This window comes from Mizuhopecten yessoensis, unplaced genomic scaffold (assembly GCF_002113885.1).
Source record: "Mizuhopecten yessoensis strain PY_sf001 unplaced genomic scaffold, ASM211388v2 scaffold7225, whole genome shotgun sequence".
In the NCBI taxonomy this organism is placed as follows: Eukaryota; Metazoa; Mollusca; class Bivalvia; order Pectinida; family Pectinidae; genus Mizuhopecten; species Mizuhopecten yessoensis.
The window spans coordinates 418033-435243 of NW_018406942.1; the positions used below are offsets into that span (position 1 = coordinate 418033).

Consider the following 17211-nt stretch of genomic DNA (forward strand, 5'->3'; position numbering starts at 1 on the left):
ATACATAGAGAATCAACAACAGGGCGTGTTGCTGTAAAACTCTGTTTATCTATAATATTAATATTCATTTTTCTCTTTATATTATACACCTTATCAAAATATTAGCGTTCATTTTCCATTTCAGACTCTATCATACATGCCAAGATCCTGGAGGCCTATCTCTGGGGTTTACCATCATTTTAAGGGAATTTAGGTCAAAACAGAATATCACACAGTTGAGATAGCAGACTGACGATTTTACTTTAAGTTTCAGCAAAAGTCAGTTGTACAGGTAAATAGTCACAGGACTCGCAAGTACTGCTGATACTAAATTCAACTCACATTATTTTAGCTTTGAGCTGTAATTTTCAACAATTTTGTACATACAAAGAAAATAGTTGTCTTTGTTCATTTACGTTTGAACTTTTTGTCCAATGTAAAAGAATCTCGAAACATGTGCTTAACAGGAGGACGAAAATGATCAGCTATGAAATATCTCAAACTATTTGCCATTAAAAGTAACCTTTATACCTTTGTGTAACCTTTATACCTTTGTGTAACCTTTATACCTTTGTGTAATCTTTATACCTTTGTGTAACCTTTATACATTTGTATAACCTTTATACCTTTATGTAATCTTTATACCTTTATACATTTGTGTAATCTTTATACCTTTGTGTAACCTTTGTACCTTTGTGTAACCTTTATACCTTTGTGTAATCTTTATACCTTTTTTGTAATCTTTATACCTTTGTGTAACCTTTAGGACCCTGCAGGTAGGGCGTAAGAATTGTACCTGCTGCCCCCAATTGCATGATCGTAAGAGGTGACTAAATTCGGGACCTTATCTCTTCTCTCCTTTCTAAAAAATAAAATCTTCTTCCTAATGTCTCCCTTGACAATGCCTCACTTTTGGCCATTTGTTGAGCGTTCGCCCCTGTGAGGAAGGCTTTGGGTTCTGTCCCCTGGCCGAGACATACCAAAGTCTTTAAAAATGGTAGTTTATACTCCTGCTTAACGCTCAGCAAATTAGGAGTGGGACGACTGGTTCGCCCGTTGTCAGTATAATGTGACCGGGTGGGGCGTCCTGCTGGGTGTCTTCGGCAGTATGTTTCAGTGAGGTAGCACTTTAAAGTCGGCATCAGTTCCACGCTATCACAAGGAGACAAACACGAACATATCGCAGCCTCCCGAAATACACACACATACACTACACGCATGCATCTTGCACACAGGGGAGGCCGTGCTTAAATGACCTTAGCTGTTAATAGGACGTTAAACAAAATCAAACAAACAAAAAATGTAACCTTTATACCTTTGTGTAACATTTATACCTTTGTGAAACCTTTATACACAACTGGACATTGTTGTTGAACAGATGTCTAGTATACATGTTTTTTTCTATTTTAACGGAGAATTTGTTACCAGCATTTAGAAGGATATGTCCCTCTCTGCTATTTTCTCAGAAAAATCAATCTGTATTTGTGCGTTAGCCATACTGAAATAGGAGTGATCATAAAGCATTTGTTAGGTGTTTTTTTTCAAATTAACACTTAAAAAACATTAGAAATCATTTTGGAATCAACATTCTGCAGTCGCAATTATCACAATAAAAAACACTGCGATTTCATTTATAGATTTAACTTCTTGACAAACCTAGTAACTGATATTGACGTTAACGGGTTTTGCTTCCGATCCTCAATAATTTGATTTCGGAATAACACGCAGGTGGTGTCTTAAACTGATCTGGAAAAAAATCAGAATTGTAAAATCATAATTATGTTGACTTCTGATAGATTGTTAGATGCATTCCTTTTACCCTTTATATACTTCTGCAATATATTACATGTACCAGGTTATTTTATTTCTTTACCATGATAATTGAATATATAATTGTCATAAATTGACAACTCTCGATAATATGTATCACTGTCAGCTACACCACTTTGAAACGGACTACAACCAATGCAATTTATTTTAGTTGTCAAAATTGACATGTATGCTAGGTGAGATAAGGTATCTTAGAAATGTATGCTATTCGAGACTAAACCCTGCATACGTGTCGATTAAAGTCGTTTTAAAACAATTTGGGTACAGGAAGTGTAAATAAATGGATAACCATGCACATATAATATGATATATGATAGCATACTTAAATATATATAAAGAATAAGCTTAAATATCCATTTTTTCAGGCCATTCCTTGATATATATCATTCACGACACTCTCGAACAACTGTGCTACACAGTAAATACATTTGTAGTACACCTTGTTCATATCGTGTAACATTGTGCGATCACACAACTGTACTTTCTATTTCCGGCGGTATCTCCCTAGGCACCCGTCCTCATCGACCTTGGCTGTTGTCTACCTAGGCACCCGTCCTCATATGACCCTTGCTGTTGCGAGGACATTAAACCACAATTAAACAAAACAATGGTGGCTGCCTTGATCATAGATAAATCCTACCCCTTTCTTAAGAAGTACAAATTGCATGACATAAAACATCCGTGTAATTTACAGGTTTTAAAAGTGAACGAAATACAACTTTACATGGCTTGGTATATACTCTTACATACACGTAAGTAAAATTCTACTTTTTTACAAACAGTTTATATGTTTAATCACTCTCCCCTTACTCAAGGCTCATCTCCATATCTCGCAACTCCTAATATTTAGGAGGGGGAGGATATGCAGGATTCCCTTGATCGTAGGGTGGCGGAGGAGGAAAATAAGTGCCTCCAGTGTTAGACACTGCAGCTGGTTGAGGAGGCGGATAGCTACCTCCAGGGTAGGATCCTGGCGGTGGGTAAAGTCCCGGATGTTGCTGTTGTGGAGGTGCTTGTGTATTCGTTGTCACTGAAACAAATTTAGTGTAATAAAATATACGTATTTCATATTTTATTATCTGGAACAGGTCAATTTGCGTTCGGATTGCTATTTTTCTTAACAGTCATTACCTTGTGACAGTATACAATTTATATATTGTTTAGAAACAAAATATTACATAGGGAATCGGGGCCGCCCCTTAAGGCCACCACTGCATATCGGAGATTGAAAAAACATTACACCTGCTGTTGCCAAATACATGATCATTAGAGGCGGCTATTGTGGAACCCTTGCAGAATAATGGGATTTTCGTTTTTGCCCTCAACTTGGGAACACAACAGAGACCAACATGGATTTGCTGCACCAATTGCAATATTTCGGATCTTTGTATTCTCTCTACTTGTTACAACATTTCGTTTCCTATCGCCTTCCTTTGACTTTAATTATGGCTTTGATTTTGAGCGTTCGCCCAGGTAAGGCAGACAATGGGTTCCGTCCCCATGCCGGGATATACCGCAATTTATGAAATTGAAAGGTGTCATTCCTTTAACGTTTAGGTTATAGCAACAACTGGTTCTCCCTGGGACACTCGTCTTCAAATGACTTTAAATCTCAAACAATCAAAATACACACGTGTTAACACCATTCGTCCACTATCGGATGACGTCACACGTGTTAAAACCACTCACCTACGGACACGCCTGTGTTGCGGGGATTTTGACTGGCAATGACCACACCAGTTTGTGTTCTGTTACATCTCTTTAACAGGAAGACGAGGAAAACGATACCAGCGACAAAGAATATACATCCGATGATTGCCCCGGCTATGGAACCAGTACTAGATAATATAAAGATAGATAATTAAAAGTATTCATTCGTGATTTGAAACAGTTGTCTTTATTTGAAAATAATGTGTTGCGCGTATCGTAAATAAAGGGAATATAGTAGAGAGAAAATGGCTTCTATAGCACTAGTCTTGGTACATTTCTCTTGACAACGGCTACTATAAGTCGTAAACTTTCCGCCTGCCCCAAGAACTGTTGAGAATAGATTTTTGAGGGTATTTTAAATGAAGTCTTGCAAAGCAATCCATAGTCCCCCACTGGAAATGATTCCATTATTAATCGGACCTTGTACCTATATCAGGTATAGGTCAGAGAAGCATACCTCTTGTACTCTGCCCTCCAAATATGGTTACTCAAGGTGAAACATGCCCTAGTCAAACAAACGTTTTCAACAGCCCAGGTCACAGTGACCTAATGTTTATACTTGGCAATCCGGCATCCAAAGATTATTCGCATACCAAATATGGTTACATAGTCTAAAGATCTGCCCTGGACAAGATTTTGCCTGACTTTAGTAAAAAGGGGAATAACTCCCACAAAAATGGCCGCATCAACGAGTTACAAGTCCAATAGTAATACTATCCTGTTTGCCCTCACAACAAAGTAAGTATAAACGATGGAAAGCAGTAAATAGTTATTAACGGTGTTAAGTTCCCTAGACAGCAGTAATACAGTACCTAAGCTGGTACCGTCCAAATGACAATAGTATCATTGATGCCGACAGTTTCCTTGACAAAATAATAGATTACCCTACTAGTTTCTTTGACATCAGTTATTAACAACGCTATACGTACTGTTCTTGGAATACAGTAGCATTACTAACGACATCCTCGACACAAAACACGTTACAAACCTGGTACAGTAGGACCCCCCGGGACAGTACAGGGTACAAACCACATGACAAACCTGGTAAAGCATGACCTGTCGGTGTACAATGTAGTACTCACAGCACTCCCTGGACAGTACAGGAAACAAAACACATTACAAACCTGGTACAGAATGACCTGTTTGAGTAAAACCCACAGTTCCCCCCGGGACAGTACAGGGAACCATATACATTACAAACCTGGTACAGTAGGACCCCTGGGTCAGTACAGGGAATAAAACACATTACAAACATGGAACAACAGGACTTGTCGGTGTAGTACCCACAGCAACTCCATGGACAGTACAGGGGACAAAACACATTACAAACCTGGTACGGTGGGACCCCTGGGTCAGTACAGGGAACAAAACTCATTACAAACCTGGTACGGTAGGACCCCTGGGTCAGTACTGGGAACAAAACACATTACAAACCTGGTACAGTAGGTCCCTGGGTCAGTACAGGGAACAAAGCACATCCCAAACCTGGTACAGTAGGACCCCTGGGTCAGTCCAGGGAACAAAACACATTACAAACCTGGTACAGTAGGACCCCTGGTTTCAGTACAGGGAACAAAACACATTATAAATCTGGTACAGTAGGACCCTGGGTCAGTACAGGGAACAAAACACATTACAAAACTAGAACAACAGGACTTGTCGGTGTAGTACCCACAGCACCTCCCTGGACAGTACAGGGAACAAAACACATTACAAACCTAGAACAACAGGACCTGTCGGTGTAGTACCCACAGCAACTCCCTGGACAGTACAGGGGACAAAACACATTACAAACCTGGTACGGTAGGACCCGTGGGTCAGTACAGGGAACAAAACACATTACAAAACTAGAACAACAGGACTTGTCGGTGTAGTACCCACAGCACCTCCCTGGACAGTACAGGGAACAAAACACATTACAAACCTAGAACAACAGGACCTGTCGGTGTAGTACCCACAGCAACTCCCTGGACAGTACAGGGAACAAAACACATTACAAACCTGGGACAACAGGACCTGTCGGTGTAGTACCCACAGCAACTCCCTGGACAGTACAGGGAACAAAACACATTACAAACCTAGAACAACAGGACTTGTCGGTGTAGTACCCACAGCACCTCCCTGGACAGTACAGGGAACAAAACACATTACAAACCTGGTCCGGTAGGACCCCTGGGGCAGTACAGGGAACAAAACACATTACAAACCTAGAACAACAGGACTTGTCGTTGTAGTACCCACAGCAACTCCATGGACAGTACAGGGGACAAAACACATTACAAACCTGGTACGGTAGGACGCCTGGGTCAGTACAGGGAACAAAACACATTACAAACCGGGTACGGTAGGACCCCTGGGTCAGTACAGGGAAAGGGAACAAAACACATTACAAACCTGGTACGGTAGGACGCCTGGGTCAGTACAGGGAACAAAACACATTACAAACCTAGAACAACAGGACTTGTCGGTGTAGTACCCACAGCAACTCCATGGACAGTACAGGGGACAAAACACATTACAAACCTTGTACGGTAGGACCCCTGGGTCAGTACAGGGAACAAAGCACATTACAAACCTGGTACAGTAGGACCCTGGGTCAGTACAGGGAACAAAACACATTGCAAACCTGGTACAGTAGGACCCTGGGTCAGTACAGGGAACAAAGTACATTACAAACCTGGTACAGTAGGACCCCTGGGTCAGTACAGGGAACAAAACACATTACAAACCTGGGACAACAGGACCTGTCGGTGTAGTACCCACAGCAACTCCCTGGACAGTACAGGGAACAAAAGACATTACAAACCTGGTACGGTAGGACCCCTGGGTCAGGACAGGGAACAAAACACATTACAAACCTGGTACAAAAGGACCTGTCGGTGTAGTACCCACAGCAACTCCCTGGACAGTACAGGGAACCGTAGTAGTAACTCCGGTGGAAGCCGACGTAGTAAGAATAGACATAGTAACACACATCTCCAGCTAGCGCTCCACCTGTAACATGGCAAAGTAAAAAAAATCGAAATTACATTGGTATTAAATTCATTACGTGTAGCAGCCATCGTTGCGTTAAAAGAAGTATCCGTTTACACCTGGGCATCGATCTTCTGTCACCTGGTCTTAATTTGGATACTGGGTCATGTCGGAATAAGATATAGGACAAGTGATGAAACCGTCGTTAGTCGAGCAGATACAAATCTAGTCGAATACATGATAACGTCAAAGTGTGGAAGAGATACACCTCTAGTCGAGTATATGATAACGTCAAAGTATGGAAAAGATACACTTCTAGTCGAGTATATGATAACGTCAAAGTGTGGAAGAGATACACCTCTAGTCGAGTACATCATGACGTCAAAGTGTGTAAGAGATACACCTCAAGTCGAGTATATGATGACGTCACAGTGTGTAAGCGATATACTTCTAGTCGAGTATATGATAACGTCACAGTATGTAAGAGATACACCTCTAGTCGAATACATGATAACGTCAAAGTATGGAAGAGATACACTTCTAGTCGAGTATATGATAACTTCAAAGTGTGGAAGAGATACACCTCTAGTCGAGTATATGATAACGTCAAAGTATGTAAGAGATACACCTCTAGTCGAGTATATGATAACGTCACAGTGTGTAAGAGATACACCTCTAGTCGAATACATGATAACGTCAAAGTGTGGAAGAGAGACACCTCTAGTCGAGTATATGATAACGTCAAAGTGTGTAAGAGATACACCTCTAGTCGAATACATGATAACGTCAAAGTGTGGAAGAGATACACCTCTAGCCGAGTAAATGATAACGTCAAAGTGTGGAAGAGATACACTTCTAGTCGAGCATATGATAACGTCAAAGTGTGTAAGAGATACACCTCTAGTCGAATACATGATTACGTCAAAGTGTGGAAGAGATACACCTCTAGTCGAGAATATGATAACGTCAAAGTACGTAAGAGATACAACTCTAGTCGAATACATGATAACGTCAAAGTATGTAAGAGATACACCACTAGTCGAGTATATGATAACGTCAAAGTGTGTAAGAGATACACCTCTAGTCGAGTACATCATGACGTCAAAGTGTGGAAGAGATACACCTCTAGTCGAGTAAATGATAACGTCAAAGTGTGGAAGAGATACACCTCTAGTCGAGTATAGGATAACGTAAAAGTATGTAAGAGATACACCTCTAGTCGAGTATATGATGACGTCACAGTGTGTAAGCGATACACCTCTAGTCGAGTATATGATGACGTCACAGTGTGTAAGAGATACACCTCTAGTCGAGTATATGATAACTTCAAAGTGTGAAAGAGATCCACCTCTAGTCGAGTATAGGATAACGTAAAAGTATGTAAAAGATACACCTCTAGTCGAATACATGATAACGTCAAAGTGGGGAGGAGATACACTTCTAGTCGAGTATATGTTAACGTCAAAGTATATAAGAGATACCCCTCTAGTCGAGTATATTATGACGTCAAAGTGTGGAAGAAATACACCTCTAGTCGAGAATATGATGACGTCACAGTGTGAAAGCGATACACCTCTAGACGAGTATATGATGACGTCACAGTCTGTAAGCGATACACCTCTAGACGAGTATATGATGACGTCCCAGTGTGTAAGCGATACCCCTCTAGTCGAGTATATTATGACGTCAAAGTGTGGAAGCGATACACCTCTAGACGAGTATATGATGACGTCACAGTCTGTAAGCGATACACCTCTAGACGAGTATATGATGACGTCAAAGTGTGGAAGCGATACACCTCTAGTAGAGTATATGATGACGTCCCAGTGTGTAAGCGATACACACTGTGACGTCATCATATTCCTCGACTAGAGGTGTATCGCTTACACCTCTAGTCGAGTATATGATAACTTCAAAGTGTGAAAGAGATACACCTCTAGTCGAGTACATCATGACGTCAAAGTGTGTAAGAGATACACCTCCAGTCGAGTATATGATGACGTCACAGTGTGTAAGCGATACACCTCTAGTCGAGTATATGATGACGTCACAGTGTGTAAGAGATACACCTCCAGTCGAGTATATGATGACGTCACAGTGTGTAAGCGATACACCTTACCTGAATAACGTCGGTAAATAGATGGTTAGCACATGTGTAGAGGGAAATAAATGCCTTTTTATTTTATTCGGGTTCGTAAATATAGATTGTGTGTGTGATGTTTCAATGACTAGTGCGATATGTACTCGAACATCAGACAAATGATTTGATTGGCTGATGAAGGTGACAGGGTACACATCTTGCTGTATATCGAGATGTCACACATATAAACATGCTGGTTGTGCTACATGTTAACTTGTGTAGAATACCTTTGTACTTGGTGGTAAAGTTAGTACTGGGTATATACATTGAGATGTCACACATATAAACATGCTGGTTGTGCTACATGTTAGCCTGGGTAGAATACCTTTGTTCTCGGTGGTAAAGTTAGTACTGGGTATATACATTGAGATGTCACACCTATAAACATGCTGGCTGTGCTACATGTTAACCTGGGTAGAATACCTTTGTACTCGGTGGTAGAGTTAGTACTGGGTATATACATTGAGATGTCACACCTATAAACATGCTGGTTGTGCTACATGTTGACTTGTATAGAATACCTTTGTACTCGGTGGTAGAGTTAGTACTGGGTATATACATTGAGGAGAACCAAACTCACCAGTAACAATACAAAGGTACGAAAAGAAACATGATCCATCATCTACTTAAACGTTGTGACGCTTATATTTATTTGTGTAAGCTTTTGTGATCGTAGACTTTGTTTACGTTTACCATGACTACATATCGGGAAATCTATTGTTATTAAAGGCTCATAATCTAACCACTAGAACGAATCACATTAGCCTTTTGATTTCTCATACAGATAAGTAACCTAATCTTTCTCGTAACAATGTATCTATACTACATAACAATGTTCGTGTTCGGTTCGATTACTTTTATTCCCCATAATTTACACAATGGGTATTGGAGGAAAGTCTGCAGCAATGCATGGCGTTTCGTCTTGTTGTAAATAATAAAACTCAATGACGCATGCATCTCGTACATTTAAATTCCACGTACTACCTGGAAATCGATAAAATCGATACATGTACATTTTCAGTCAACATCCTGGTAGGTTTTAAATCCATGTAAATTATATTGCGTACGTTCACCGCGTCCATAATAAGGCACGTCCTTGTTATCCTGTTTGAATTTTAATGTCGATTTACATTTTCTGTGGATCACTCAGTGTTGATATGAAGTCACAGCTAGATTTGAAATGTGAACTGTTTTACTAACCAGACAGTTTTGTTATACTCAATACTTAATACTAACACCACCTGCAAATAGTCGTAGCCTTTGAGTAGAATGCAACCATGTTCGCCTACCGAAAGACATAAACCAATTGATGGGAATCAAAAGACAACCTACAAAACCGTGGAACAAAAACCATTAGCTAGCATAACATCTACACATACATGTAGCACAAGTAGAACACACGTATCCGGTCACACAACATAGGTATCAGGTCACACAACACCCATATCAGGTCACACAACACCCATATCAGGTCACACAACACCCATAGCAGGTCACACAACATCCATAGCAGGTCACACAACACCCATATCAGGTCACACAACACCCATATCAGGTCACACAAACCCATATCAGGGCACACAACACGCATATCAGGTCACATAACACGCATATCCGGTCACACAACACACGTATTAGATCACATGACACATAATGAAAACACAACACAAGTATCAGGTCACACAACATACGTTTCCGGTCACTCAACACATTATCAGAACACAAAACACGTAGCAGGTCAAAAACACACGTAGCAGGTCACAAAACACATGTATCAGGTCATACAACTCGTATCAGGTCAAAAGACACATGTATGAGGTCATACAACACGTATCAGGTCACACAACACATTATCAGAACACAACACACGCATCAGGTTACACAACACATTATCAGAACACAACACACGCATCAGGTCACACAATACACGTATCATGTCAAACAACACGCTTATCAGGTCACACAACACATGTATCTGGTTACACAACACATGCATCAGATCATACAACACACGCATCAGGTCACACAAAACATGTATCAGGTCACACAACACATTATCAAAACACAACACATGTATCTGGTCATACAACACACGTATCAGGTCACACAACACATGTATCAGGTCATTTAATATATTATCAGAACACAACACACGCATCAGGTCACACAAAACATGTATCAGGTCAAACAACACATTATCAAAACACAACACATGTATCAGGTCAAACAACACATGTATCAGGTCACATACCACATGTATCAGGTCATTTAAAATATTATCAGAACACAACACACGCATCAGGTAACACAAAACATGTATCAGGTCACACAACACATGTCTCTGGTCATACAACACACGTATCAGGTCACACAGCACATGTATCAGGTCACGTTACACACGTATCAGGTCACCAAACACATGTATCAGGTCAAACAACACACGTATCAGGTCACATACCACATGTATCAGGTCATTTAAAATATTATCAGAACACAACACACGTATCATGTAACCCAACACATGTATCAGGTCACCAAACACATGTATCAGGTCAAACAACACATGTATCAGGTCACAAACCACATGTATCAGGTCATTTAATATATTATCAGAACACAACACATGTATCATGTCACACAAAACATGCATCAGGTCACCAAACACATGTATCAGGTCACCAAACACACGTATCAGGTCACACAACACATGTATCAGGTCAAACAACACATGTATCAGGTCAAACAACACATGTATCAGGTCACAAAACACATGTATCAGGTCACACAACACATGTATCAGGTCTCATACCACATGTATCAGGTCACACAACACATGTATCAGGTCACACAACACATGTATCTGGTCATACAACACACGTATCAGGTCACACAACACATGTATCAGGTCACACAACACATGTATCAGGTCAAACAACACATGTATCAGGTCACATACCACATGTATCAGGTCATTTAATATACTATCAGAACACAACACACGTATCATGTCACACAAAACATGTATCAGGTCACCAAACACACGTATCAGGTCACACAACACACGTATCAGGTCACCAAACACATGTATCAGGTCAAACAACACATGTATCGGGTTATATAACTCTTTCCTGCTTAACGTTCAGTATTTAGTGGAATGGCAACAACTGGTTCACCCGTTGTCAGTATAATGTGACCGGGCGGAATGTTGTGCTGAGTGCCTTTGGCATGGTATTTTAGTGAGATAACACCATAAAGTCGGCATCAGATCTGCGCTATCACAAGGAGGCAAGCACACCAATATACCCTGTATCCTGCTTACACATACGCAAGCACGCATACACTACACATAGAGACACGTCCTTTAATGAACTTAGCTGTTAATAGGACGTTAAACAAAATTAAACCAAACCAAACCAAACGTATAAGGTCACACAACACACATATCAGGAAACACAACTCACGTATCAGGTCACAAAACACACGTATCAGGTCACACAACACACTTATCAGGTCACACAACACATTAGCAGGCCACAAAACACATAATCAGGACAAAACCTCTATACAAGGTTAGGATATTACCTGTATACAAGGTCAGAATATTACTTGTAGACAAGGTCAGGATATTACTTGTATACAAGGTCAGGATATTACCTGTATACAAGGTCAGAATATAACTTGTAGACAAGGTCAGGATATTACTTGTATACAAGGTCAGGATATTACCTGTATACAAGGTCAGGATATTACCTGTATACAAGGTCAGGATATTACCTGTATACAAGGTCAGAATATTACTTGTAGACAAGGTCAGGATATTACTTGTATACAAGGTCAGGATATTACCTGTATACAAGGTCAGAATATTACCTGTAGACAAGGTCAGGATATTACCTGTATACAAGGTCAGGATATTACCTGTATACAAGGTCAGGATATTACCTGTATACAAGGTCAGAATATTACCTGTAGACAAGGTCAGGATATTACCTGTATACAAGGTCAGGATATTACCTGTATACAAGGTCAGGATATTACCTGTATACAAGGTCAGAATATTACCTGTAGACAAGGTCAGAATATTACCTGTATATAAGGTCAGGATATTACCTGTATACAAGGTCAGGATATTACCTGTATACAAGGTCAGAATATTACCTGTAGACAAGGTCAAGATATTACTTGTATACAAGGTCAGAATATTACCTGTAGACAAGGTCAGGATATTACTTGTATACAAGGTCAGGATATTACGTGTATACAAGGTCGGGATATAACCTGTATACAAGGTCAGAATATTACCTGTAGACAAGGTCAGGATATTACTTGTATACAAGGTGAGGATATGACCTGTATACAATGTTAGGATATTCCCTGTATTCTAGGTTAGGATATTACCTGTATACAAGATCAGGATATTACCTGTATACAAGATCAGGATGTTAACTGTTTATAACATTATGATATTACTGTATACAAGGTTAGGATATTACCTATATACAACGTGGAATATTACCTGTATACATGTACAAGGTTAGGATATTACCAGTATACTGGGTTAGGATATAACCTGTATACAAGGTAAAAAAAATACCTGTATAAAAGGTTAGGATATTACCTGTATACAAGGTGAGGATATTGCCTGTATAGAAGGTAAGGATATTACCTATATACAAGATTAGGATATTACCAGTATATGTTAGGATATTACCTGTATATAAGGTGAGGATATTACCTGTATATAACATGAGGACATTACCTGTATACAAGGTTAGGATATTACCTGTATACAAGGTGAGGATATTACCTGTATAATAAGTTAGGATATTACCTGTATACAAGGTAAGAATATTACATGTTTACAAGGTTAGGATATTACCTGTATACAAGGTAAGAATATTACATGTTTACAAGGTTAGGATATTACCTGTATACAAATTTAGGATTTTACCTGTATACAAGGTAATAATATTACATGTTTACAAGGTTAGGATATTACCTGTATACAAAGTTAGGATATTACCTATATACAAGGTAAGAATATTACATGTTTACAATCTAAACTTAATATTTTTGATGTCTATGTTTCCTCCACTCTTAATTACGGTTGCGAAACATGGGGTTTCAATATTGCGGACAAAGTAGAAAAAGTGCATGTTGATTTTTAAAAAGAATTCTGAATGTAAAAAACAGTACGCCATCTTGTATGGTATATTCGGAATTAGGACGTCTGCCTTTGCATATCATCAGGAAGTGTCGAATGATCAAATATTGTTTGAAACGAATTAAATGCGACAATTGTGTTCTTAAGTCAGTTTATGAAGATATGGATGAATGTAATCACAGAAACTGTAATTGGCGCTGTCAAGTTAGAAAATTATTATTGTCTTCTAGTTTTGGTAATGTCTGGTTAACTCATTATGTTGATAATGAAAGGGTATTTTAACATTGTTTCAAGCAGCGTTTGACAGATGTTTTTATTCAAACAAGGAATGAATTTGCTGAAAGATCATCCAAATGTTATTTGTATAAATTCCTGATAGATAACTTTACGTTACAATTTTATCTAACAACGTCTATTCCAGATGCGTATCTTAAACTTATTTCGAAATTACGACTTTCATCGCATCAGTTATATGTAGAAGAAGGTCGGTATCGTAATATTCCGAGGGCGAATAGGTTATGACGTTATTGTAATCAAAACCAGGTAGAGGACGAGTTCCATTTTGTTCTGATTTGTCCACTCTATGTCGATATTCGTAAATAGTTCATTAAAAAGTATTACTGGAGCCGCCCATCTTCATATAATCTTGTTCAGCTGCTGGCTGTACATAACAGAAAAGAGCTGTCTAATTTAGGAAAATATCTGCAATCAAGTTGGTTAGAACGGTCTAGATTCCAACCTTAGGTTATTGTGTTTTTTATCACACTAACATTTGAGTACTTGTTTATTTCCAGGTTAACACATATTGTTTTGTCCATCCCCTGATCACTACATCACTGTATCCAAATTGTATGCCTGTTTTTTGTTTTTTATAATTAACATACTCTTTGTTGAGCCCCGGTTATTAAGAAAATGTTGTCACCTCATCTGTTTTCCGATAGCCACAGTACACTTAGGTGAGGTAATTTTATAAGAGCTGTCCATCTTCCGATAATTTATTTAGCTTGTACTTTATAATAATTTAAAGAATTATACTGTCGATTTATACATGCGATGTACAAGATTATGCTTCATTCATGATGTTATAATTATTTGGTATTTCATATCACTGATGTATCAATTATACGTTGTTTTATATGCTTATGAGCCGTAAGGCTTCAAGTTGAATAAACAAAACAAAACAAAACAAGGTTAGGATATTATCTGTATACAAGGTTGGGATATTACCTTTATACAAGATGAGAATATGCTATATACCAGATTAAGATTATCTGTATATAACGTAAGGATTATATCTGTACGCTGTTTAAACTTCCTGTGTACATGAGGACGAATACATGTACCTGTTGATCGCTACCTTTTTTACACAGAAATATAAGGTTGATACCTGTGTAAAGAGTGAGGTTCATTGTTTACCTGTAAATGTGTAGATGACAAGAAATATACGTATACAAGTTGATGTACAGGGTAAGTGATACCTTTGTACGTAGCATTGAATACAAAAGACGAGGGACATAACTCAAAATTACCTGTATACAAGGCCAGGATGAGAAAACCAGGCACCAGGTCCACCATCTTCTTTGTACTTGTTTGTAACACTTGTGTTTATTTAAACTTCCGTGGTGATGTAGATTGTTTATGTTTAGCACGACTACCTGTATGGACATGCGTGTTAAAATTAATTCACACATCACCAGTTACGTTTCAATTAGTTTTTTGTTGAAATCGATATCAGTAACTCACCCGACAACCCTACAGTTTTAAACATCTTAAGGATCCCCGTACCATCTCAGAACTCTAACTATGTACTGACACCATTTTACTTCTGATATGAGTATGGATTTAATAAATCTAAAAAGAAAACTGAACCTTCCGCGACTTTTTAACTCACCTATTTGGAAATACTATGCTCGTGAATTATTTTTTTTTAACAAAAGTTAACAGAACGTTTGATGAAGTTTTATTTGAAGCATATCACATATTACCAAAGCGTACATTTAAAAAAACATAAACGACAGAGTTTTAGTATATGTGGTTATAAGTCTGAAATGGCTGTGTACCTATAACATCGTTTAAAACATATCAACAGGTTACTCTTATACATTATACGCATTTTATGATTTAGCCTAAAAACAACACGTGTGCAACGGGAGGTTACTCCTATTTTCAATTGCTGCAGTCTCTGATTTCGATTTAAACATATTTTATTGCAAAATTTGCAAAGGGATTAGGCACAAGTTAAATGTATATTCCAACTTATGAAGCCTTCTCACAGAAATATTTTATTCTATGTACATGGCAACATCAACACATTTTACACAAATCATAAATGAAAATAACAAAGAAAAAGAGAGAGGGCAGTAGAGACCGTCGCTATGGCATCCAGACTTACGTAAGTACAGCTATATGTTACCCAATAAATATAATGGGAGATAAGTTACGCTAAGGAAAAACGATAAAAGTCGTTTGTATATTGTCTGCAGTGGGACTAGGATCCTTAAGTGGTGAAAACGTCTCCCATTAAGAACTAAGATACTGATAACATCATATCGAATCACTGTGTATCCTAATAGTGGACATGCTGACGACGAGCTGGGGTCTGATGTATTCCAGTTTAAATAAACGTATGTGGATACGGGGAGAACCGGAATTAAACTCTACCATCTGACTTTCTGTGAAAACAGATTTTAAATTAGATGCACTGCTCTTGCAGATAAGAAGCCGGATGTGTGTATGAAAGTGAGTTGTCTGCTATGTTAAATACGCCGATGACTAAGCATTGTTGGCTATTTCAAGATAATATCTTCATAAATTAATTTAATTCAAACAATTTTTATTTCAGTTTTCTTACAACGATCAACACCATCATTCATATTGATAACAAAAATTATTAGGAAACGAGTAAATAAATTTGACTTGTATAAATCCGTCTCGTTGACAGGTTTTCACGAGTTTTCTTTGCCTTTTGGAAGGGTGTATTTTTATTATGTTTAAATTTTGAATTATTTATTTGATGTAGTTTATTTTTGATTACTTGTAAAGAATACACGGCTACTGACTTTAAGCACAGTAAAACGGCCATTAATATATTGCTACGACAGGGGGAATAACTTGTCCTGTCTTATAGATGGTTTGTCCAGGGTTTACGCTCACTTTCGCTCTCTACACAGCGTGCCCCCTGTATATCGAGGATGTCCAGCGGCCAAAGTAGACGTGAAATCAAAGAAATTCTTACGTTAAGAATTTTGATAAGTTTGGCCTGGACATGAACTTGAGTAACAAAGATTTTATAGTAGACTTTGTCGTACATAGGGTTTGAAAGTTTGAGGTGTGGTGGAGTACACGTACGTCTGAAAGTATCTGAACGTCTAAGTCTAATGGAGGGGGGGTCCCTGTGTGTGTGTGTGTGTGGGGG

The 17211-nt window shown here is 38.6% G+C and overlaps 1 protein-coding gene across 1 annotated transcript; it reads right to left on the reverse strand.

The window, feature by feature from the left end:
* Positions 1–1804: 1804 nt before the first annotated feature.
* On the reverse strand, positions 1805–15539 carry LOC110453276. Its single transcript, XM_021502164.1, has 4 exons — positions 15326–15539; positions 6378–6513; positions 3499–3647; positions 1805–2839 (listed from the first exon to the last, which is right to left on the reverse strand). The coding sequence occupies exons 1-4, from the start codon at positions 15369–15371 to the stop codon at positions 2649–2651; spliced, it is 522 nt and encodes a 173-aa protein (XP_021357839.1). The 5' UTR covers positions 15372–15539; the 3' UTR covers positions 1805–2648.
* Positions 15540–17211: the final 1672 nt, after the last annotated feature.

What these genes read in the sequence shown, in the direction of transcription:
- LOC110453276 (XM_021502164.1), bottom strand. Translation starts at nt 15,371, where the DNA reads ATGGTGGACCTGGTGCCTGGTTTTCTCATCCTGGCCTTGTATACAG. An exon ending in CATCCTGGCCTTGTATACAG is followed by an intron (nt 6,514 to 15,325) that starts GTAATTTTGAGT and finishes GCCATGTTACAG; the next exon opens with GTGGAGCGCTAGCTGGAGAT. An exon ending in GACAGGTCCTTTTGTACCAG is followed by an intron (nt 3,648 to 6,377) that starts GTTTGTAATGTG and finishes TATATTATCTAG; the next exon opens with TACTGGTTCCATAGCCGGGG.